This window comes from Lycorma delicatula, chromosome 4 (genome assembly GCF_047948215.1).
Source record: "Lycorma delicatula isolate Av1 chromosome 4, ASM4794821v1, whole genome shotgun sequence".
In the NCBI taxonomy this organism is placed as follows: domain Eukaryota; kingdom Metazoa; phylum Arthropoda; class Insecta; order Hemiptera; family Fulgoridae; genus Lycorma; species Lycorma delicatula.
In genome coordinates, this window is record NC_134458.1 from 162,619,939 (window position 1) to 162,647,496 (window position 27,558).

At 31.2% G+C, this 27,558-nt stretch overlaps 1 protein-coding gene across 1 annotated transcript in view; it reads left to right on the forward strand.

The window, feature by feature from the left end:
• Positions 1-27,558, forward strand: part of Blm (Bloom syndrome helicase) — a 101,323-nt gene that overhangs the window by 47,613 nt on the left and 26,152 nt on the right. The window contains exons 7-12 of the mRNA XM_075364633.1: positions 1,697-1,797; positions 3,602-3,823; positions 15,393-15,477; positions 16,849-16,996; positions 18,282-18,413; positions 23,697-23,964. Of these exons, the coding sequence (XP_075220748.1) occupies positions 1,697-1,797; positions 3,602-3,823; positions 15,393-15,477; positions 16,849-16,996; positions 18,282-18,413; positions 23,697-23,964 (956 nt within the window). The remainder of the gene's footprint in view (positions 1-1,696; positions 1,798-3,601; positions 3,824-15,392; positions 15,478-16,848; positions 16,997-18,281; positions 18,414-23,696; positions 23,965-27,558) is intronic.

Here is a 27,558-nt window from a genome sequence, read left to right on the forward strand (position 1 = left end):
TTATAATGTGTTTTATAAATTGATTATGCATGAATGGATTTGTAATCAAAATGGATAAATATGATAGTTAAATCTATGATATTTTTGTAAAACAGAAAAGAAAAATATTTCAAAAAGTAGAATATCAGCAATTTATTACTAAAAAAGATTTCCAGAATTAGTTGTATACAAACAGAACTGATGATGTTTAAATTAAAATATAACTTTTATGTTCCAACCAGAGATATGGGAAGTTGAATATCCTTGCGTATTTAATTCTATATAATTTATCTCCAATTCATTTTAATGTCTATTCCCATCTAATCAGAGATATATATGAAGTTAATTGTTATAAATACAACAGCTTTTGGTATTTTTAAGACTTTTAACCATTTAATTTTCATTAATGAGTGTTAATCAATCACATGTCATGCACATACCGACTGTTAATAATTCTATTTGTTTTACACTTTGTGTACATCTACAGGCTAGGAGATGACTGACAATTTTATGAGGGTCTATAGAACAGTGTACAATGACTCAAAAACTTTATTTGACATAAGTTTACTTGATGATAGATCATTATGATAAGTCAGTTCCTCTATGGTTTTCCTCACAGTCATTAATCTTTTTAATCCTTAAATACATACAGATCAGTATAGAATTTCAAGTTCACACTATGGCGATGAGCAAGTCAAGTCGTTTAGCAATATTTATTTCATCTGTTTCTTGGATAATGAATGCATCCTTTTCCTATGTTTAAATCAGGGGATCCGTTGGCTTTTCTTTTGTTGAAAAAAGTAAATCCTACTTTGAAATAACAATTATGGTATTTAATTTGGTGTGTAAGTAACTAGGTTATTTGTTATAGAAAAAAGGATATGTTTGGATTCAAGTTGTTATAAGGCCTTTTAGAAATAATTTCAATAATTTTGATATATTTCATTCACTTTTGAATATCATGAGATTCTGTTATATGGTATTGAGTCCTGAGCCTACCCAATACAGTAAACTACCCTGAGCATAGATCTTCCTTTCCTTCACCAACCCATTTTCCTTCTGTTTTATTACTTCTCCATTATTGATTCTATGGTTGTAAGTCTGCCTCTGCTAAATCCTCCTTGTTGAGGATGCCATGACCTTGCCTATCAGGCAAGGTTGGTCTTTTAAAAAAAAGTGGCAGATTTTGTAATTACAGACTATTACTTTGAAGAGATGTTTATTTTTCACCTGCAGAATTTCTCTTATCCTATTCAAATTTGCTTCATCATTGCAGATTTGTACATCAGTATTATTACTCACCTAGACCCAAAATTTAAAAATTGTACCTTTCCTTGCTGTTTATCAGTGATCTATCTTTCACTGATGTGTTTCTTTGATATACTACATACTTGAGTCATATAAGCTTCCATTGTATCCCCAAATGCATTGACACAAATCCAGTATACAAACCATTTTTTCTTTGCCATCATTTAATTGATTAGTCATAATTCTGAAAATTCCATCTATTCAGTGCTTTATTCTTTACTGATAATAATTTTTTTTTGATCTCATCAATTCATTAGAAAGATTTTTGGAAAATGAAATATTGCAAAATTGTTTACAAATAATTTTATAAAAAATACAATATTAAAAAAAAATTGTATACTAACTTTTAATAAAATTAATCTTAAGATCAGCCAAATTAAATTGAATAATTAAATTCGTTTCATTTCAGATAAGAAAAATGATGTGCAAATTAATGAAATTGATTATCGAAAAGATGATGCAGTGTACTTTAGGAGTTGCAATTATCCTCATTCTAAGGACATGTTTAAGGTATAACATCAATTTTTAAACACTGATTGTAATGTTATTAATGCCGATTGATGTTTGTAATTATAAGAAATAGTTTAGAGACAATTATGTTGGAATTCTTTGTTATTTGATTTATTTAACGTTATGATTTGTGGTTTAGGAACCATCATGTGATGGGTAAAAATAAATTAGTTTTGTACATATTTAAATAATTGTTTAATAATCTGTAGCACATTAAATAATAACTAAAAAAAAATTATTTTGGGTGCTGTATCCATAATGTTGAGAGTGTCCTGAAAAATGAGATACAAGACTTTTCTTAAAACAGCAAACTATTCTCTAAAATAAAACTATCCCAAACCAGGTTTACTTGGAAAATTGTGGAGTGGGATGGTTTTCTGTCAATTTTTTATCTTGATAAACATGAAAAGTGATTGTAGAAAATCAAATCTAATTTATCTCCAAATGTTTTTCTGGTTTATATCCAAATCTTAATTTGCATTGTTCCCAGTTCTTATCCACTGTGAAACACTTGATAGATTTCTTTTTGTGGCTTAGTCCACAGGTTCCACAGTGAATTTTTTGTTAAGTTCTTCTATAGGTTAAGAGTGATAATTTTTCATAGTCAATTTTAGAATTTTGAAAAGAAAAGTCCCCAGGAGCCGCCTCGGAAAGCAGAGAGAACTGAAGCGTAATAGTTTTTTCATCATTTATCAAGAGCTTATCGATAAAGAGTGATGTGCAATTGAGCACATTGGTACGATGCATTCATGAATGCTAGCATAGCCGGTATTTCCATTTCAGCTTCTTTTGCATTGCTTCTCTCATACTCTGACTGTTTGACCTTATGGGAACTCCTGATGAACAACAACAAACACACTTCTTATCAAAAAGACAATCAACATGACCTCAGTCTTGGAATGATTGGCCATATCATACTTCATAGACATTAATAGTATTATTTGATCGATCCCAAATTTCCCACATGACAATAATGAGTTGCATTTTTTTTTACATTTTGTTTCTCAGTTAACAGCTGGGGAGTAAAGTTTTACAACAATCACTTATGTAATTTAGACAATAATTTTCCCTAATAACAGCATACTCTTTTCCAACTTTATTTCATAATTTGAGGGTCATCCAGATTTTCCTTTGTTCACATTTATTATGCTTAATTTAATAATAAACCACTCAAACTATAAAGCTAATACATCTCCTGTTTTGTTACATTCTAAGTTTCATTGAAAATTTTTCTCAATTTAAAACAAAATTTAACACATATAAACATTGTTCTTAATACTTAATACTTTACCTTTTTCATCAAAAACAATTATCACAAGAAATAAACATAACTTCATTTGCAACATTGTAAAATGTAAAATAAGAATAAGACAAAATTTAATTTTCACCATATTAGTTAATGTATTTAAACTAATGAATAGAAAAGAAAATTAGTTTGATTATATAAGTATGAGAGTATTGCTAAAGAACTCCACAAACACACACACATGGTAGCCCAGAGATTTTATTCAGTTAAGTAACACTCTGTTTACAATGATATATTCTGTCTCAACAGAGTAGTAGATAGTATTATTAAGCCTACCTGAGTCAGCAACTGATTATGATCAAAACAAATGAATGAAGTAAAATGCTGTAACATTCTAGATCTTTTTTATTTTAATTTAAAGTTCTGTCTGTTACAGTATTGTGATAGATAATATGTTAGATTTGAAAAACCTGATTAAGAATAACATTTTTTTAAAATTATTTTTGGTGTCTTTTTTAATTTGATGTTCAAAATTTTTTCTCTTTTTTGTTTTATTAGGTTTTTCGAGAAAAATTTGGTTTGCACAGTTTTCGACCAAATCAAATGGAAGCAATCAATGCAGCTATGTTAGGTCATGATTGTTTTATATTAATGCCGACTGGAGGAGGAAAATCAGTTTGTTATCAGCTTCCTGCTCTATTGAGTGATGGAATTACAATCGTTATTTCACCTCTAATATCACTCATACATGATCAGTGTGAAAAGTTAAGATCACTAGATGTAAGTATTTTTTTTTATATTGTTAACAAATATTAATAGTTAGTTTTTTTGTTTTTTTTTACTTCCCTTAGTTTTTATTATTTCTATTTTTAACTGATCTGTTCTTTTTATCTAATAATTGTGATATAAGTTTTAGTCATACAATTATACAGAATGTTCATGAAAAAATTAACCCAGTTTAAGCAAAATTTGTCTTTAAAACATATTTGTTAAAGGTTTTACACAACATGACTATACAAGTAAAGGTAAAAAAACATTGATTGCATGATACATCATCCCTTCATTTAAAGTTTTATTTTTTTGTTTTTTTTACACAATTTAAAAAATACTCCGACTACCTGAAGATAGTCAACAACAACAGCTTATATTTATGTGAAATGTTAACCAATGAATTTGTGATTTTCAGGCTAAATTTCCTGATTGTACAGTAAGAGATAAATTGACTATTTCTTGTTTATTAATCAGATTTTGTGAAACATTTTTTGAAGGCTGTCATAAACATGGGTATCTGCCAGTTTAACATAACACTTTCCTAAATATTGTTATTCTACTTAAAAGTCATTGTAGAAATGTTTTCTTCTATGGGCTTTCTTTCTTTCTCATAAGCCTGTAATATAACTGAAGTTATCCCTTCATTTGATTGAAATAGTTCACAAACTCAGAGGATTTGAGTTTTTAAGAGATGACTTATGTGTGTAAGTAATCACACATTTCATTCAAAATGATCTCTTGTTTTAGAAAATTTTTTATTCGGGTGAAGTACAGTCCATCTTTTTGGATACAATAACAGAAAAAATAATAGGTATAAAATTTTCATAATTCCACATTTTCTAAATTTTGCAAAATCTGTATATGAGCAATTGCACGTGTACAGATTTTCATGACAGGGAATTCAGATACTTTTTTTTAAAGAGATATCAATTACTACATTTTAATAAGAAACATTACAAACTTTGTAGCATTGTTTACAACAAGAATATGGTACATTCTACTTTGGCAACTTGCTGCCTGAAAGTTTTCTCTCTGAATTTTTAAGTTTTCATCTAAAAGGCAGTAATTTTAACAACATCGGTTAATTTGAAAAAAAAATGCTGAAGAAAGCATCTCCGACATCATTGCAGAACTGTATGGAAATTGCAACAAATATGAAAAAAAATGTTCATACTTCCATTTTGTTTGTGTTAGAAATCTTGTTTTATTTGTTTTACACAATATTTTTCTGTGATGTCAGTGAAAATTATCCTATTGGCTAATTTGAAACTGATGTTTGTTTAATTGTTATACAGAGTAATAGTAAAGTATGAAAATGATTTCTTGTTTCAAAACTAAGGAACAATAGAAGGTAGAAACAAGTGTAGTGTGGGTTTAGATAGTTAGAAAATTATTACTTTGAGATTTTTGTCTACAATTTAGGATTTTATTGAATCAAACTTTTATTCTAAATAGAAAGTGGACATGAGATACATGATTTTAATGTAAAACTTTATAAGAAAAACAATAACAAAAACCGTTTCTCGATAAATGCCTTTGTTTTCAAGTTATAAGCGATCAATTGTAAAAAAGATGATAAATAACTGCAGTAATAAAACAAGGTAAAATGCCACATAGAATTTTTTTATTTACGTACGAATGGGAGCAGGTTTCCAAACTTGTATCTGGTATTTTAACAGCTAAGGATGAAGAATTGAGTAAAATGGCAGCTGTCTAACATCAGTTCAGAACAGAAGAGGTCTTCCTTGGAACTGATGAGCATGACAAATTACTGTATTGCAGGTGAAGCAAAGGACCTGAGAGGGAAGGGATGAAGGACAGATCCCTGCTGAGCTATCATGTATCCCCCTAACGGGGATGGGTGATGGTGATGATACATGGGGACTCTGGATCCCCTAACCTTGAAGGCACCTCTCAGGGCTGTGCAATGCTTAACTACAGGACCAGCCCCAGGGGGTGGGAGTTGGTGAGGAGGTTAGGTTTAGTTGGTAGAGTGCAGGTATACATACGCACACCTTTACATCTTGTGGAACCTAAAAAAAAGAGGAACCTTGGGTTGGCTCTGGGCTTCACATGGGTCCCGGATGCCCTGACTAGATGATCGCACAAGCAAAGTGAGTCCTGATCAGCTAGTATTTTATAAATTTCAAGATTGTTAAATTGTTTACATTTTTTCCTGAATTTATTGTGTTAAGTAATTTAGAACTGAAAACATTTTACTAAATTTTAAAATTAAATATTGTGATAATTAAAGTAAATATCAATTGACCATTTAATTTGTATTAGTGTTGCAAATTATTAGTTATTGTTGTCGTTGTATTCCAACGTAATATATTGGTAATGAAATAAAAAAGATACTATGCAATGTTTTACCTTGTTTAATTATTATCGTGATTTTTCTGTTTTTGAAATTTTGATTGCTTGTAACTCGAAAACAGATACATTTATCGAGAAAAGTTTTCGATCGTTTTTCTCATAAGGTTTTACATTAAAATCATCTAAGATGTTCACCTTTCTGTTTAAAAAAGGTTTGATCAGTGCAACAGATCCAAGATTCTGAACAAAAATTTCAAACACACCATAAAGTAGTGTGTAATTTTGTAAATCTGCTCTTGTTTCTACCTTATATCATCCCTCAGTTTTGAAATGTGAAGTCATTTCCATACATTAATATCACTTTGTATAATTGCACTTTTAATTTTTTTAAACATGGATCATGTGAGTATGACTGCAACTATAAGGAAATCTATATACACTATATTTAACTGAGTTATGATTTCCTACACATTTTACTTTAGTTGAATTTAAAATACTGTTTTTTCCATAAAAATTAATTATTGGTTTAAAAGATATTGTATATTGTTTACTATTTCAGACATAAATAGATACATAAATAAATTAGTTATGTCTTAAGTAATAAAAATTATACTTTTTTCATAAATAATTAAATCATAATAGAATTACGTATCAAGTTAAATCTAATGGTGGTGGCATTATAGAATTAATTGTAATAATTTTAAAGAAATATATGTTGATGAAACTACAAGGGTGAATCAAATATAAACTGGAATTTTTGTTTTATAATTTATTGAAGGATAATAAAAATACATCGATATTATTTTTCTTCATAATTTCCTCTTTAGGAAACATATTTTTCCCAGAAGATAGGTAGCTTTTTCTTAAGGTAGCACTATCTTAAAATGAAGGTGGGCATGACAACCAATTGCACATGAATGCTTCAACAGCAGCATCATCTTCAAATTTCTGTCCTCCAAGTGTTTTTCTAGTGGCCCAAACAAATGATAATTACAAGGCAGTAAGTCTGGACTGTATGGAAGGTGTTCCAGTGTAATCCAGAATAAGGATGTAATTTATTTTTGAGTTTGAGCTGCAGTATGGAGACGAGCGCTGTTGTGAAGCAGAATGATGTCTCGGATTGGAAGTTGATGTCATTTTTGATGATGTGAGTTTTGCTTAGTCTAAATGTTGGTAGTATTATGCAGAATTCACTGTATGACAGTCATGGAGAAAATCAACATTCAAAACTCTTTTGAAACCAAAAAATACTCTGGCCAGAACCTTTTCAGCTGAGTCAAGTTTTGGCTTTAATGGGTGCAGTTTCTCCCTTTTTTCGCCCCTTCATATTTGCCTGTTTTGATTCTGGGGTGTAATGGTGCATCCAAGTTTCATCGCAGGTCATGATTCAGTGCAAAAAAAATTCTCCTTCATCTTGGTAACGACTCAACAACTACTGGCACGCCTCTAGCTGATAGAGCTTCTCACCTTTGGTAAGAAGACGAGGGACCCATCATGCTGCCACTTTTTTTAAATCCAAGATCGCCAGTAATAATTGCTTGAGCACTGCTGTGGCTTATTCCGATCTCAGAAGCAATTTCTGCAGTTGTTAATTGACGGTTGTTCTCAATAAGGTGATGAACCATGAGAATGTTTTCAGCAGTAGCACTTATCCTTGGGTGATGTTTGTAACCTACATTTTCAACTAGTTCTTGTCTTTCTGAAAACTGTTTATGCCAATCATACACATGAGTCTTTTTAAGTGTGTTGTCCTAGAACTGTCCCTGAAATCTCAAAATTTCAGATGGTTTCACACCCTCTGCTGTGAGAAATTGAAAAAGTAATACATTGCGCAACACGCGATGATACCTCCTGCTCTGACATTGTGATACTGACTAGAAAAAAGTAGTGAGCCAGCTTTCTAAAAATGGATCCCTCCATGTATCCCTATGTACAATATTAAGAAGCCACACCCCTTTCCATTAGCTGTGCGGTGCGTCAACGACAACAAAAATTCCAGTTTATATTTGATTCACCCTCATAGTAGTTCCTTTAAATAAAGCATTTGCCTAATATTGCTGATCACCTCACTGCACTTAAGTATTGTGAATAATCTAAAAATGTAAATTATTAATATAATCATACATATTTAGAAAAATATCATATTTACAAATACAAAACATTTTTCTACCAAAATAAACAAGTGAATGATGTACATGATCTATTTAAATTACATACCTGTTTTAATAGTTAGATTATATACGAGGCATGTTTTTTAAGTAAGGGTAGTTTTGATATAAAAATTGAAATAACCAAAGTAGAAAGTAGTAAAACCTTTCGCACACACACACATACACATATACTCTCTTTTTCTACATATTCGCCATTCATATTACAATATATGTTTTACAATACATTTTTGATATCAGCTTACCAGCTTCATTATTCTGTTACTGAAGAATTCTCCTGCCTGTGATTTAAACCAATTAATGTTTTGTAATTCCTCATCATCTTCGAACTTCTGCGATGCAAGCCATTGTTTGAAATAGAGAGAAAGGTAATAATCACTTGTGCAGGTTGTGGACTGTAAGGCAGATGTTCGAAGATTTTCCAACAAAATCATCGCGATTGTTCAGTGGTTTCGCTTACTGTGTTAGCTCGTGTGTTATCATGGAGAAACAAAATCGGTTGGCTTCCCATTCCTTTTGTTTTGAATTAGGCTTTATAAGTGTTTCACCGATACAGTACGTATCAGCATTAATAGTTCGTCCACATTCAAGAAATTCAATGAGCAATATCTCTTAGATGTCCCAAAAAACCATAGCCATAAGCTTTTTCATTGAACTTTCTCACTTAAACTTTTTGAGTTTTGGGGATGATGAATACTGCCATTGCATTGATTGGTGCTTTGTCTCAAAATTTGAATTAGATATCCACGTTTTATCACCGGTCACAACGTGTTTCCATAAATCATCACCTTCATTTACATAGTGTCTCAAAAGTTTGAGCTGCAGCAAGATGTTTTCTTGTGTTTGTTTGTCAGCATTTTTGTTACTCATCTGAAAAAGTTTCCATAACCCAGTTTTTCAGTTAAAATGCCATAAATTACTGATCTTGAAACAAAAGAAAATTCAATCGAATTGAAAACACAGTAAGCCTTCTGTTTTCATAGATTTTTGCATACACATTTACAGTAAATTCATCTGTGATGACAGTCAGGTGATCACTACATTCTTCATCGTGAACATTTTTTCTTCCTCCATGAAACAAATAACACCATTGCCAAACTTTACCTTCACACATTACATGGAGTCTGTAAACATTGACAGTTTCTCTACAACTATCACCAGCAGAATTGTTTTTTACCAATAGATAACGAATTACTGATTGCACTTCACAACTCATGGGATTATTTATTGTTGCTGATCGCACTTCATAACTCGTGGGATTATTTATTGTTGCTGATCGCACTTCATAACTCGTGGGATTATTTATTGTTGCATTCATTTTAATCAGGCTGCACACAGCAACTAACAGGAATAATGTTAACCTATTGTTGCAAACAGATTATTGTTGATATAAATAAACATGCTACACGACTGCTGTCTATTTTCATCGCATCTAATGGTGGAAAATTTTAAATGACCCTTATTTAAAAAACATGCTTTGTATAACAAGTATTCAATTCATGTGATCTTTACAAATATTAGTTTTTGCATGTAATGATGTTCCATTACTTGATGTAGTATTGTATTACTTGATGAAGAATCCATGAATTTGAAAAGTGTGTTATTTAGAGTGGTAAGTGTATTTCATACATGGTGGCCTAAGATAAACTGAACCCAAAGCAAGCAAAGAACACATGAACTGAACTGTAAGGCAATATTATACAATTAATGAAAGACATAACCTACATATGCAGGTTCCTCTGTCTCTGCAGGTACTGCTGGAAATGTTGACTGCCCTGGTCCAGGCACAGTTTGGCCTGATGAATCACATTCAGTGCAACTTGCTGTAAGTCGTCCAATTGGACATTTCTGATGACATTGCCTATATTCTGTTGCGGTGCATCAAGAGGTTCTAGTAAACCTTGCCCTTCAGGTTGTCCCACAAATAAAAATCACAACTAGATAGATCAGGGGACTGTAGAGGCCATAGATCCTTCAAGACAGTCCTGTCAGGTATAAAAACTGAGTGCACTGCTTCCAAGCAAGCATGTGCTGTCGCACCGTCCTGGTGGTAATACACAAAATGTCATTTGTCTTGCATCAGTTGTTTTATAAAGGGCTGAAGTTGTCGGCAGTGTAACTCTGAGTTCACTGTGCCTCTGAAGAAAATGAGCCAAATGATTCTCATTCCCGACACAGTGCATCACACACTAAACTTTTCATCATGCAGTTGTAGCTCGAATATTTTTTGAGTGTTTTTGAAAGACCAATATCACAAATTTTGTAAATTAATGTTGCCACTAGGTGGAACTAAACTCATTGATCATGAAGGAGAGGTTTGGATCACGTAAACCACTTTTGATTGCCTGCAGAAGCCATGTACAATACTATTCATTTATCATGGTCTGTAGGCTTTAACTCTTATAAAGCCATGATCTTGAATGGTTTCAGGATCAGGTCCTCAAGGATGCACTGGCATATTGTTTTTGACACTCCTGCTTGCTGCTATAGATGCCTTGTGGACTTAGCGAGGCTCTGCAACATCCGCTGGCAAATATTTTCCTTCTGTGCCTCTTCTCTAGCATAGATCCAGTTTGCTCAGACTTCTTTCTGAGCTTGTGTATGAATGACTTGGCACGAGGATCACTGTTGAACTCTGCACAGAATTTTTCTAGCACTCCTTTGATTAATCTGCACTGTGTGTAATATTCCTTGATGATAAATATTCTGGCATCCTTCATCAGTGATGTATTCATGTGTATGCACTGGTGGTTGGCTTTATCTCAACTGAGTTTACTTCACATTTAAAGGTCATATTCCCCTTTCCTTTGTTTTCCCCTCTTGCTGTTCAAGGTCAATGTGTGTCACAGCTTGCTGCATGGCATTCAAAATGTTATTGCTTACTGCTACATCAAATACACTAATGCTTTTCGGTTTCTCCTCTCCCATGTCCAGTTCGGCCATCCAGTATAAGCTTATTTTTAAGCTATTTTGATCTGTATCTATATACAGACCAAAATAGCAGTTAATTAATTGTCTCTAGGATTTTTGTAGCATATTTGTTTAATCAAGACCTTTGGCTAGTCACATCCATTGTTAGTGAAGTGCTTGCAACACACCAACTAATATAATTGTTCATTTAAAATAAATCAAAGGTTTCTCTGGCCCAGCAAGTTTAACAGGTGACAAAACTGAGAAACTATTGAAACTCTAAATTGTTATTATTATTATTACAAGAACTTAATGTCGACCTTACACAAAAACTTTTAAATAGATTTTTAATCCGCTATTGGTTCACAGGCCGCAGTAGTGAATTTTAAAAGTAGTATATGTCTAAGAAAAGTTAATTTGTTGAAATTTTGCTTAAATTAAATCTATAATTACTGTGCATTGTGCGTTTTATGTAAAAGTTTGATAAATGTATGTGTAACTAATAATTCAAATTGTGCACAGTATAAACAATTAAAGAAGATGGTTTACAATTTAAGAAAAATTGACTGGATGGCAATCAACCTCAGAGGAGGACATGAATTGTATACAGATATGTTTTTAGCTGGGCCTGTGTGAGTCAGTTTCAGCTCTTTAATTGGAGAACTGGCAATATTAAAAACAAGTGCAGATGATTTCCATATATGTTGGTTCTTTATACCGCAAAATCTTTCAATTACTTAAACTATTCTAATGAAAATGACAGATCTTGATTTTTGTTTACAGTTTCTGGATATTATAATAACTGAGGGTGATTTTGTAGAGAAAATCTCAATTGTTAAACTATTTTCTGTACTGATGGCAGAGTATATTATATAACATATGATTATAGAAAATCAAAACCCAAATGTTTATTTGCAACACTGTCTTGATGCTCCAAGAGTTAACTTTTCATGTGCTATCTCATTGGAATGAATGTACAGGCCGTTTTCTTTATTTGTGAAAACATTAACATATCTGGATGTATCCTATGGATCTATTGTAAGACTACTAGATTTGATCTGTTTGGAAGATTGTTATTTAGCTCATATCTACAAAGTGGTTTACCTGTACCATACATGAAGTTACATAAAATCTGAAGTATTTATCTCGCTGATGCTATGGTTACCATCCTTAAAAGTGCATATCATTGTAATATTTAATACCCTATCCACTGGTTTATAGTAAGAATAGATTAATAAGGTATACAAGAAGTGACGTTACATGCATTGAATGGTTGCAAGTGCCAGAAAACTATTCAATTTCTTTGTATCTGTGGTTCTGGTTTCATCAAAGTGAGTACTATAGTTTAAGGTTCTTTTTTGTAACTTTGAAGAACAACATGAAGTTTTTTCTTTTTCGGTTGGAGTTCCTCGGACAATCACCTGTATGGTCGTTCATAAATTCTATTTTAATAGATAAAAATTGATAATTCATACAAATTGTCATAATTAGCTGAATTAGACTATCTTTATGTTTAGCTATATTACAGTTTGGCTGTAATGGGTATATACAGGGCGTTTCATAATGTTCTTCAGAGTTTTTAAAATTCATTAACAAAAAACTATTTCACTCATAAGAATAAAACAAGTACTGTATGAGAGAGTACTTCAAATAGTTTTTTTCCACATATACTAGGCAGTTAGTAAACCATTTGCTCGCTAGGCGTTGACAGTAGAGAAAATGGCTGCCATGAGAAGCGAGAAGTCGTTTTGTGTGTTAGAATTTCCTTGTCAAAGTCAGTAATTTCTGTGCAACGTGCGTTTCGGTTGAAATTTCATAAGGAGCCACCAAGTGACAATTCAATTCGTGCATGGTATAAACAATTCAGTGAAACCGGTTGCTTGTGCAAGCAAAAATCAACTGGTCGTCCATCAACCTCAGAAGTCAATGTCGAGTGTGTGCGTGCAAGTTTCATTTGCAGCCTGTCAAAATCAACTGCGGCTGCAGGCAGAGAATTAGGAATTCTGAAAACAACAGTGTGGAGAGTTCTCCGTAAACGTTTATTATGCAAACCGTACCATCTTCAATTAATCCAGCGTCTTTGTGATGGAGATAAAAAACGTAGGCTCGATTTTTGTTTACAGTTACAGGAAAAGATGTTGTTAGATGAAGGTTTTCTAAACAAGATAATTTTCAGCAATGAAGTAAACCGTCATAACGTGCGAGTTTGGGGTACTGAAAACCCACACGCTTATGTGGAACACATTCGGGATTCTCCGAAAGTAAAAGTTTTTTGTGTGATCTCTCATGAGACAGTGTATGGGCCGTTCTTTTTTATGGAAACGACAGTAATTGGCATGATATACCTGGATATGTTACAATTATGGCTCATGCCTCAGCTACTCAATGACTTCATTTTCCAGCAAGATGGTTGTCCTGCCCATTTTCATAACGAGGTTCGACAGTACCTTAACACAACAGTACCTCGGTGCTGGATAGGACGTGTGTCTGAAGAAGACCAACACATTATGCTGTGGCCACCAAGATCACCAGACCTCACACCCTGTGATTTCTTTCTCTCGGATTACGTGAAAGATAAGGTGTTTATCCCACCAATGCCGCACGATATTGCTGAGCTAAAGGATTGCATAGTCAATGCAATCAACTCTATGGAAAATGACATGTTAGAACGAGTTTGGCAAGAGCTAGACTTTCGTGTTGATGTGTGCCGTGTCACCAGAGGAGCACATATTGAACATTATAGATTTTAACAAAAACTGTTTGAGTCCCTGCATCACCTTGTACAACTTTCATTTAGGTAAGTGAAATACTTTTTTGTCCTGAATTTTTGTAACTCCTAAGAACATTATGAAACGCCCTGTACAAAAATTTTTTTTCTCTTTTAAAAATTTTAAATATACAAAGACAAGTCAAATATTATCTACACTTTTCGTTCTACAATTTATTCATATAAAGGTAGGGGTTCAACATGAGCATCATATTTTTACATAGTCACCATCTTTGTCAATGCACTTGGTCCAGCGGTCCACAGGATTAAAAATTGCTTTCAAGTAGGTTTTCAATTGGTCACGAAGCCACTTTTGCATGTCTAAGACTGGAAAATCATTGACCTCACAAAGTTTTCCTGAGCAGTCTAAACAAATGGAAAGTCAGAGGGAGCAAGATATGGGCTGTAGGTAGGGTATTCCAGTACCTCAAAATTCAATTTGTAGGTAGTTATACAGTGTGGTGAGTCATGTACAGGTGGTTGTTGTCATGCAACAACACTTTCTTCGACAATAGGTCATTCTGTTTGTTGCGAATGACAGCTTGTTTTCCAACATTTCACTGTAACTCATGCTACTAATCATTGCCCCCTTTTCCATGAAGTCTTCCAGTATAGGCCTTTTTGCATCCAAAAAACAACTACCATAATCTTTCTCGCCAATCATCAGAGATCCTAGGTGTTTTCAGACCATTCTCTGGTTTGTAGTTATGAATCCTCATTTCATCATCAGTGACTATCTGCTCAAAAATGTGTCACATTCGTTGTTGAAACAATAAAGTAACCATTGTCTTAGGTAAAGGACCATTGTCTTAGCTTGTGTTCTGCAGTAAACTGTCTTGGTACCACTGTGCACAGACTTACGAAGCTGAGCTTGTCATGGAAAATTTGATGGGCAGAAACATGACTGATGTTCAAAGAAGACACTACCTCATTGATAGTAACTCACCTATTTGCCAGAGCTATCTCAAGTTTGCTAAATTTTGTCATCCATTGTTGAGGTAGACAGTCATCCTGTCTTCAGAAGTCAGACTTGTCCAGATATGTTTTTCTCAATCCACGAAAAAACATGTTTACATGATAAAGCACTGTTCTCATATTTTGATAAAAATCTACGATGAATTTCAGTCCCTTTCACATTCTTTGACAAGAGAAATCGAATCACTGCTAGTTTTTCCTTCTTTGTGCTAACTACTAACAGGGTGGACATGTTACATTGTAATAACCAGAAGGCAAATGAAACAATCGGAATAAAATTTTTCACACATGACCGCAATCATACCAACTAAGTACATTGTACAGAATGACAATGGCAGTATGACAACCTTGAAGGTGTGTTATGACAAAAGTTTAGATAATCGTAAATCTTCTGATTAAATAATAAACTTTTTTTTAAAAATATTTTTTATATTTATTTCAGATACCAGCTACATTTCTAATGGGAAACACTTCAGCCCAAGATGCCAGTAATATATTCAATGATTTGTATAATCCAGATGGACCATGTATGTTGACTTTGTGCAGATATAATAGTTAAAAATAAAACATAGATCATATTTTAGGTTAGATTTTTATTGTAAAATATGTTGACTTATTTTTATATAATTAAGTTCTATTTAAAATATAATCAGTTTAGATTGAATTGTCTCATTTAATTAATTATTGCAGTGATAAGAAGTTATTCATAAAAAATAATTATTGATTTTATGATGTTTACCAGGCATCAAATGTGGCTCTGTTTATTTAGGCTGATAGGCACCTGTATCCCTTGTTTGTGTAGTAAATGAGCTTGCTGCAACCCTTGATCACTAGACTAAGATGTGCAGTTGATTAGAATCTAACAAAAGAATGGTAGTTACAGGGTTTCTTTGATATTAATATTTTAGCATTAAAACCAGTCAGCCAAACCTCTAATCATCTTATTTCCACATACAAATGCAGGCACTAATCATCTGCACCATTCAACTTGACACATAACTATTATATAGGACAGCTGAATGTCATGATGATGAGAAAAAATATCATCAACTAGTCATGTGATTATTCTCTTCTTTAGTTTAAAATTGCATCGTAAAAATTAAGATCTAACTTTATCATTAAGATTATCCATTAATATTGTTAGTAAACAAATCTTGTTATAGATTTGCAAATTGATTTTCTGTCTACACAAAAACCTTTATTGTTTATAAAAAGTAAAGCAAATTAGTAGTACCCTAATTTGTGACTTCATGTTATTCTAGAGCAGCTGAATTGATTAAATTTTTATACTGTTATAATCTGTTTTTAAGAGCACCTATATTTGTTAGTTAAAGAATATATTTTTTCAGTCATTTTCTTCTCACTTTACTTATAAAAAATTGAAATAACATAGATGAAAGTTCTTGAAATGACTTGTCCAAATTTTTTTACATATTCTAAAGATTGTTTACATATTGTTTATATTCATCTGCCCATTTAGTTTCCTAGAATATCTTTCTTTCATAATTATGTTTTGTAATTATCTTTCTCTCAGTAAAATTATGTCCAGTAATTGTTGGGAGGTTGTATAATTATAATAGGTTGTATTATATATATAATTTTTTATACAAAAATGATGTATTAGTTTTTAAATAGTAACCACTGAAGGTTTTTTTACCATGTATTGATTTATGATAAGATAACGTGGATTATCTGCTTTTGGGACATCTGCTCTAGAATGTCATTGGTCATTGAAAGAATCTTAAGTCTGGAATAAATAAGTTTAACATAATTTTATTAATAATTAAAGTATGTTATTTTCAACTGCTGTTATAATAGATTTTTAGTGTAATTTACTTTCACTAGACCTTAAAATTTAATAGCAATAGATAAATTAATGTTGTTTTTCTGTCTTTCAGCATTAAAGATACTATTCATAACACCAGAAAAAATTGCGGCAAGCCAAAAGTTACAAAATACTTTTGAAGTATTGTATAGTAAAAAATTATTATCACGATTTGTTATTGATGAAGCTCATTGTGTATCGCAATGGGGACATGACTTTAGGTATGATGATCTTGATTTTTAGTTAAAAAATATATTTTGTATATATATATATATATATATATTTATGTAGGCCATATATATTTGGCTTAATATTAAATGAAATAAATTACTGCTCTTAATTATTTCAGTTGTGAGTATATGAGTAGTATGTTATTTTAACTCATCAACATAAAAATACTTGTCAGCCTGCAACTTTAAAGATGAGTTATTATACAAAAGAATATAAATAGTCTTCCATCAATTTTGTAATGTCAGTACCTCTAAACTTGTTTTTATTATGGGTGCCAAAATTATTATGGCATAAATTTCAAGAGGTACTTTTCTATATGCAAAGAGGGTACTTAGAGGTTAGACCCTGCTCGCTATTACTGCACTGTCAACCGACAGACATTGTGTGTGTTATATTATTTAATCGTGTGATGAACATTATGTGTTTCATAATTTTAATATTTTAACACTTTCCACAGAGTGATAATCTAATAAATCAAATGGAACATATTTCAGTGTATTGTTTTAATTTAAATTTCACTGAAATCATTTAATGGACAAAGGTTGTTAAAAATGTTTGTTAATATTTGATTACTTAAACAATTAATTTCATAACTAGAGAACTTTCTGTAATTTTATTATTCTATTTACCTAATGACATGATCTATAGATATCCCATGATGAAATATATCATGTCAGTTTAGTTTTCTTATTTAAATGCAGTTACACTAAGTACTTTTCTACTGAATATAAGCAATTTAGAATGGAAGTATGTTTAGTTTTTAAAAAAAAAATTATCCCTTTATTTCAAAAACAATTTTTTCTATCTGCTTTCTTATAACAGCAGATAAGATATAAAATATAAAAATCTGCTGGCAGAGTATTTAAACCATCCCCCCTTCTTTAGAAAAAAGTTCTAGATTTCAAAGACCTTTCTTTCACTTTTCCATTGCCTCATACAGTACACTGGGACAAGGACTGTACACATTTGGTAAACTCAGTTTCCTGGTTGAGAAATGTTGATTTCAGTACCCATGGAAGAACTGACTTACTGGTGTATTACATTATTGTAGTTATGTTTGGTCATTGTCATCAACTTAAATGTTCTTTAATCTGAAATGATTTAACAGTTTTTTTTTTAAGAAATTTAATCTTATCAGTGACAAATTATAACTTTATAATTATACAGTTATTTTTACAATATTACATATTAGAAATTGAAATTAATGAAAATTTGATGCTGAATTAATTAATTTCTTTAATTTGATATTTATACTGTTAACGTTTATTGTGTTAGACCAGATTACAAACAGCTTCGCTCACTTCGAGACAGATACCCAGAAGTTCCAATTATGGCTCTTACTGCAACAGCAACTGTACGAGTTAGACATGATATTTTAAATCAGCTCAAAATAAAGAATCCAAAATGGTAAAGTCATTTTATATTGTCAGTTATAACAGTAGTTAGTTACTAATAGTGGGTTTTTTGTTTTGTTTTTTCTAATAACTGTTCCAAACCTTTTTATAGGTAAAAACAAAAATGTTTACAGCTTGACATGCTACATTTACTTCTGCCACAAAGATCACAATCTAATATACTTTCTTTTTTTCTTAAGGTATATTTTGTCAGTTTTAATAATTTCTGCTTTATTGATTATAAATATGTAATCAAATACTATTATATGTAATCGATTACTTTGACATTGGAACAACTGATGTCCGTTTACAAGATTGTTTACAATGTTTGAAATGAAATTCCATTTCAAGTAACTTATTCATATTGTCAACGGCAGGCAAATGCCCTATTAACAGGCAATTAATTTTTTTATATTTTATAAGATGAATTTATAGCATATGAAAAATTCAAGTCCATCTGGGATTCAAACCCAGAACCTTCAGAGGAAAGGCAGCGATACTAGAACTCCTCTGTGGAGGTCAGTAAATTTCCTTAACTTTGAAATTAGCAGTTTCGAACTGCTCAGTTGAATCATTTTAACTGATTTTATTGTATATTCTTGGCCATAGAAACTAACAGTTGTTGCAATTTTCAACTTGTTACAAACTCATTTCATGCATCCACGTACACATATCTATTGCATTGTTCACACATCAGTCACAACTCCTCTGTTATTATTAGCCAGCAAGCTACATCGCATTACGAAAATTCCTCATATTTAAGGTTTGTCCCAAAAGTAAGTGCACTAACTTTTTTTTATTATCTATTGGACTTACCTGAAAGTACAAGTTATCTCCTTTGAAGTACGACTCTTGGGAAGTGACACAACGGTTCCAACATTTCTTCCACTGTTCATAGCAGTACCGGGAGTCATTTTTCTTAAATGCATGTAGCTCATCGGTTACAGTTTATTTTATGTTTTCCATCGTTTCCCTGAAATGATGACACTTCAACTTCAATTTCAACTTAGGGAAGAGGTAGAAATCGCATGGAGCTAGATCTTGGCTGTAAGGAGGAGGTGGAATTAGAAGAATGTTTTTTTTTCTCCAGAAATTCTTGAATTGAAAGCGAAGTGTGAGCTGGTGTGTTTTCACGATGCAGCACCCAATCATGTGCAATATCCATTTGGGCTCTCTGGACCCGTTTTCGAAGTCTTTCCAAGACATCTTTGTAAAAGGCGCTATTAACTGTCTACCTGGAGGTACAAATTCTTTGTGCACAATGTACAGCTCACCCCACATCCACATTTTCATCGTTTGTTGACGAAGTTGGTCTTCCAAAACATGGGTCATCTTCAACATTTTCTTGGCCCTCTTTGAAAGCTTTGTTTCATTTAATAATCATAGATCTTGAAAGAGTGGCATCTCCATAAGCTTTGGTTAAAGAATCAAATGTTTCTGTGGCAGACTTGTTGAGTTTCACACAAAATTTGATAGCATAATGTTGTTCAATATTTTCCTCCATTGCAAACTTAACAAGGTTATAAAACATGAACATCAGTAGCACGCGATCCAGTTGAAAAAACTATGAACGTGCTGTGCAGCCAAGGTCACTACCTACAGGCTGTTATAAATCAAGGACGTTTTACATTACCTGTTGGTCTGTAGGAAAATCAGTACACTTACTTTTGGGACAAACATCGTAATGTTTGTACTTCATCTTTATATATTCAAAAACCAAGTGATTTTATTACATCTTTTACTTGTAAAAATTATTTTGATGGAGTTAATATTTACAGCATAGGATTAAACACTAATGTAATAGTATGGTTAAAGACAGTATGCTCATACATTTATGATTCTGTAAAAGCAGTCTCTGGTGGTATTATTTTTCTGATTTCAACAGTTTGTTTACCCGGTGTGCTCAAAGGTTTATGGTTATTGCAACAATTAGTTTTGTAATCTGTTGTCAGACAACGTAAAAGTTTTAAATTTAACTGCTATTATTTAGAAGTAAATAATATTAAAAACCAATACTGTAATGCCCTGCACATTGCTTCACCAGACTGGTTATAGTTTACGTTTACAACTAATATTGGTAGATCAAAATGTTACATATTTTGTTTAATAAACTTCATTTGAAATATAAAATACTTTTTTTAACTTTTCTATTAAAATTCAAATTGTGTTTTACAGTGAAGTTTCATTGAAAATAATAATAATTGAGCTTTCAGTTTTTTTGTGTGTCAAATGGTGTAACTGTGTTTTTTTTTCAATTAGATTCATTGCAAAATTAATAAATTTGTGAAAAAACATTGTGAACCATCTACATCCAGTGAATTGATTGGTAAAAACACAAGATTGTACAATGACAGTTATTTAAATTATGGTTTTACCTCATTGGATAGAAAGTCACAGTGCATTGTTTGCTTGCAAATCTTCTCCGATGAAAGCATGAACCCATCAAAATTAATTTGACACTTAGAAACTAATCACTCAAGTCATAAAAGTAAATCCTTGGAATTTTTCAAAAGAAAATTTCATACTTTAAGAAATCAACAAGCTTCTATTTATAAATCAAGCCATACTGATAAAAGTATACTTGAAGCATCTTAAATATTAGCATTAAGAGTAGCTAAGATGTCCAAACCCCATACAATCATTGAAAGCTTCATATTGCCTGCTGCAATTGATACAGTCAGTGTTTTAATAGGTATAGAAGAAGCAAAAAAACTGAAAAAAATTCTGCTTCCACTTTCTAATGACACAGTATCAAGGCAAATCGATGATATGGCTACTGATATTTGTGTTCAGATAATTTAACAATTGAGTTCAAGTGAATATTTTAGTATTTAATTTGATAAATTAACAGATGTGGCAAACATTTCTCAGTTCTTATGTTTTGTGAGATATGAATGCAATAGGGAAAGATCAATCAAAGAAAATATGTTGTTTGCAAATCAGTACCTGGTCTTGCAACAGGACAATGTCTTTTTTATATTTTTTACGAAGCTACTAAAAAAGCTACTTTGTCCAACATAGGTTGGACAAAATGTATAGCAATATGTAGTATAGTGAAAAGGCGATAACAAGAAAGAACAGTGAATTTCTAAAAAAATTAAAAGATCATCTTGTACCAAGATTGAAATGAATGCACTGCTTCCTTCATATGCATGCTCTTTACACAAAAACTATGCTGGAAAATCTCAAACAGATTCTTTGTAAAGCTGTAAAAATGGTTAATTTTATTAAAAGCCCACCATTGAATTGGCTGTTTGCCAAACTATGCAATGAAATGGGTGAAAAGAAAAAAATCTCTCTACTATTTTCAGATGATTAATGCGGGGAAAGTGTTAACCCGGTTATTGGAATTGTGAAATGAATTAATATTTTTTTCCAGAATTAACAAATACCATTCTCAATGTTTTTACTGAATTCTATGTTACTGTTGGCTTTTAATGAGTGTATGTTAGCTGATTTATTTTCGTATTTAAACAACTTGAAGGAGAATTTATAAGTATGGGATAAAAACATCTTAATGACAAAGTTCTTGCTTTCATTAAGAAGCTTGATATTTGGATTATTCACTTTCAAAGCAAGCATTTTGATGTTTCCTCTCACTTCTAATTACATTGAGAAAAATTTGGATGAAAAAGACACTATTATTTACCTCTGTTTGGATAGCATGAAGATACATTTGCAAGGGCTAAAAATTCAGTTGGCAGAGTATTTCCCATAAGATAAAAATGATTTCTTGAATAGATGGGTATTGAATCGATTTGTGAAAACGTTTTTGCAACTGCTAAAGTTACCAGTTGAGATTTATAAATAGTTCATTGAAATGTCTGCTGATAAAACATTACAATTACAATTCACATCTGAAGATTTAGATAACACTTTGGTTTGCTCGTTGAAGTGAATATGGAAATTTAGTCTCAGAAGTGTTGAAAATGTCTTACCTTTGTGAAAAGGGGTTTTCATCTATGGTTGAGCTAAATACTAAATATAGGAATCGTCTTTTATCACTTGAAACCAACTTGCTTTTGTGCGTTTCTAACATAGATCCACATATGGAGAAAGTTTTAAATGAAAAACAAATGCAACCAACTCATTAATTTACTTTATTTATATGTGTAGTTATAAATGTAAGTAAAATGTTTGTAATAAGTGTTTTTTTCTCATAAAATGATTTTGTTATTGTTTATGTGTAAAGTTGTTAGGATAATTTTGCAACCTCAGGTTGAGAAACACCAATCTAGAGGTTACAGAATTGAATCTTACTGGCTGTAGTGATGGATATAAATGGAAAATAAACAACAATTTTATTCATACTGCTTTTCATTTAAAGATATGAAATTTTAAAACTATATTACATTCAATAAATTTTGTAATTTAAAAAATAAAACACCACAGTACACTTAACATTTTGAAACTTACAGGTCAAAGATTAACTTCTTTAGGTGGGTTGTTTTTCTCTTTTCATGAACTCTTTTTGATCCGATCATCTATAAATATTTTTCACAGTTCACCCTTATCTATAGTTACTTCTCTGGGATATTTTTCATACTTTTTTAGAATACAACTACCTACCAGGTCAATTCTAAGAGTCTAGGGATCTTTCTGAGTCAATCCAATCTATGTGTTTATGTAATTTACTGGGAGTGGTTTTGTTATTGACTAACCAGGATGTGTTTTCTATCTGGTGAGTGTACAAATTACCCAACCTGTGACCTAAATATATGTGATGTAAATCCTGGCCTCCTGATCTCTCCTAGTAAACAAACTCATGCGTATGTATAATGCATTTGTATGTTACATACATAAATAAAAATAATTATGATCATTTTGTCAGATGAATAATAACAAAAGAATTTGTAGTAACAACTTAGGAAACTCTTGTTTCATATAATTACTGTGTAAAGGATTACCTTATCACAAATACTCATATTAATTACAGGTATTGTTTTAGAAATGTATGCTCTGAAATAAGGATTGAGTAAACTTTTTATAGGATGCTCAGACATTTATTTTATATTTTTAACACTTTCCCTTAAAGACACTTTGGTTGTTTTACCTTTTAACAGTAAAACAATTATTTTTACAATAACACTTTTCTTATAATTGATACATTCTATGTGGTTTACTTTTTGATATTTTACAATCACTGATTAATTTGAATATGATTATTATACATTTAAGTTATCATCTATAACATAATTAATTTTTTTTTTAATTTCATAGCAAGTTTTATATTGGTTATACACTCTTACATTTATGTTATGTATTTCTTTGTCATGCTGTGTACTTCTTTTTATAGGTTCTTATCAAGTTTTGATCGTCCTAATTTACGTTACGAAGTACTTCCTAAATCAAGCAAATCAACGCTGATATCAGAAATTATTAATAAAATACAAACATTGTTTCCAAGACAGTCTGGAATAATTTATTGTTTTTCACGTAAGGAATGTGATAATGTTGCCCAGGAGTTAACTAAAGCCGGTATACGTTCAATATGTTATCATGCTGGTTTGTCTGAAAATCAGAGGCATAAAGCCCAACAAGATTGGATTACTGATCGAGTTAAGGTAAATACACTGCATCATATACTAGGGACTACAGCCTTATGGCCTGTATTATCTATCAGTAAATAAATAGATTATGAACATACCATTCAAAAAAAAGAAATTTTTTTGTAGCAAGCTACAAAAGAAAAATAAGGAAAGAATAACGTAAGGCAAAGCCTTATTATTTATACATAATAATAAACTTCTCATTGATATTTTTACTTTTTCTAACATGTTAAACCTATAACTTTTTATTTAAACAATATAAATTTATTTAAAAGATCACCAGAATGCTTTCAGTTGTGAAAATTCGTACCATTGATTATACTTAATGGAGATTATCTCATCATCAGCAAGATATATTTAACTCTTTTGTCAAGATTCGTATCTTTTATATCATTGGTCACAGATGTTGATTTCTGTTACTATGCGATGCCTTTACAAGTTCATTGTATTCTTTGTTTGAAGCTTTTTTTTATATTAAACAGCAAAATAGAGTAGTTAGTTTAGGTAAATTTGGTTCAGTTTATCATTATAAAAAATTGGTAGCTTTGGTATCTTCATTGCTGAATATCATGGACATCATAGATCGCTATGTCATTTTTGTTGCTACTTTATCAAAACCATTTTTAATTTATCGCCATACATAATAATGATCTGATTGTACAAAATAACTGAAGGATAAAGATAGAAAATTTTAGTACTTAAAAGGGCAGATAAAATTTTTTTAATTATACTTAACTTTATTTTTTATAATTTTTACAAAGGTATGGAACGTTAAAATAGCACTACCAGGGAAAGAAATTAAAAGTGTAGTATTTTATGTGTAATGTACATTATTCCTACAGGTTTTCCTCAATTTAATTCATGCTTACAATAACAATAAAGGAAAGAACAAGCCTTAATATGGCGTAAAACTACTTTTTTCATCCTGTAGTTCTTTTTTGTTTTCAAAGACAAGCTTTTTCTTTCATAATGTATATTGTACATCTAGCATTCGCTGGTGAAAAACTGTTTGATTGTTTACTTATACAAGGTGTGACAATTTAATTCATAGAATATTCCTATAAAAAGTGTATGTTTGGAATTGTTAATTACCAGCTATTGTTTCTGAAATATTTCCTTTATAATCTATTGGTTGGTTTCGATGATCCCATTTCTGGAAACAAATTTAATTAACTTTTTTTCTAAATTACTGTTGGCTTCCTTGATTATATTATACTGGATATATCAATGATACCAGAAAATATTTGTCATTATAACATTTTCTCTAATTTTAAAAGTTCCTTGAAATCACATACTTTTATCACCTACAATTATTCTCATGTGATTATTTTCTGAAAAATCAGTGGTAATTTGAAGTCATTGCTGCTTTTGTTTGTCCATAGATCTAAAACATAAATTTCCCTGTAGTATGTTGCATACCTAATTCATCAGTTAAAATTAACCTGTTTCTCGACTAATTTACAATTTGGTAGCTGTTAGTCACAATCTTTGTTAACATTTCTGCCCATTTTTTTTGTTTTCAGTGTCCCCATTTTTCATCATTCACATCTCGCTCATCTTTGAATTTCTTGCTCTTCACACACTTGACTATTTCAGAAAATCTGTACAATTAATCAGAACACCTCCCTCCACTTACAACTGCTCAAACTTTTCAATAGTGATTTTGTTGATTTTCATGCAGAATTTGATGTTAATACACTGCCACTGTTTTTACACTAAAGTTTACACAAAAAGCCATATAAAAATTTTGCAATAGGCAACTAACAAATGGCTACTCTATTGGCTTGAGGTTTACACACATTATTTAAAACATTATTAGTTGTGTGATACAACAAAACTGCTGCTATATAAGCAACACTACCCACCTGTTGAAGAAATTACATTATCTTATGTTGTACAACGATAAGTAATACAAAGACTATAATAGAGTGTAAGTATATATACTGAATAAATCATATTTCCTGTTGATTTTGTGAACTACCAATTTCAATCATCTTTTAACAGTTTTTAATAAAGAAATGAAATAGTATGTATGGTGAAATCATTCTATTGTGCACCTCATAATACACTATACACTATAATTCCATTCTGGACTATTATATGGAGGTGCTCTCATTTGATGTGATTTATGGAATTTAGTTATGCACAACTGTTAATGTCTTACAGCAAGTGTTGGAAATGTCCACCATTTTCATGAAGGCAGGTCTCAACCCTATTATATATATTTTTTGACACCTTTCATTGGAAATCAGGGCTAATGGAATTCATTTCAAAAAATATGGTGTCAAGGGTTCAGACTGTATTAGTTTAGCATAGTATAGACTCTGTATTATAGACCACAGTGTAATTATAGTGTATAGTATCATGATGTGCATGATAAAATGGTATCACTCTTTTATCGTAACATGTATCTAGTATAAGTATTGTAAATTATTTTAATGTCATAAATATTATACTTTTAATCAACAGGCCCACGGACAAATACTGATTGTACTTATGTGGAACTTACATATTGTGTAATATGTAAACACCATATGTAAGTTTTACCTCAGAGTAAATTAAATTCAATTCAATTAGGTCCTTGTAAGACACTCAGATGCATATCCTTGTGACCTGATGGTTTCAGAACACTGGAATTTCTCAGGGAAGCCACAAAACTATTATAATATTGTATTTTGAGGCAATCCTCAAAATTGATAAAGAAACTAGGGATATGCACATTTATTAAACTGGTTGTTGTTGATCACCGAAGCAAATGATCAACATGAGATATAGTTTTTGGCATTTATTGTTGGCTGTTAATGATAGCAGTTGATATCATATAAAAATTATTTCCATAACTGATAAAATTTTTAAAAATCAAATTTGTTAAACTGTGTATGTTGTATTTTCTCTTTCTCTCACTCTCTCTCTCTTTATTTTCTCTCTCCCATATATATATATATGAAAGTTATTCAGGATGTTCAACTTAAAAGTGGGAATCATCATAAATCTGAAGGTATTTACAAAAATATACAAATTACATTCCTTTTACTATAGCAAGTGTATAGAAATTATTCTCTCCATTTCACTGCACTTATCAGTGTGTTTCACCATTCTTTTAGCAATTTTTTTAACCTTTCTGTACTAAGAATTTTCTAAATGAAAACATCGTTAATGTTCATTTTCAGCTGCTCATGGACAGACATCCAGGATCTCTCTGTAGACATGTCGTTTTAAGTAACTGCTTAAAAAAATTTAAACTATATAAATCAGCTGGATCTGTTAGTAGTTCCATTCATCCTCTTGCAACAAGACAATTAATAGGATGATCTTTCTCAATAGATTCAGCAATTAAAAAACAAGATTATTTGTTGCCTTGTTTTTTTTTTATAAAAGGATTAAATAAAATTATGCAGGAGTTCCAATTTTCCACGTCTTGCAGATTTTAAATTAACACATTGAATATAAAAACTCTAGTGTAATTTATAACAGATGTCCTTCAAATGTCAGTTTTTGTCTTTCAATTGTCATATTTGGAACTTATAATTTCATCATAAAAACTATTCAATTTCATCTTAATTCACTAATCATAAATTAAGCAATTCACTTTGCAATACAGATATGTAC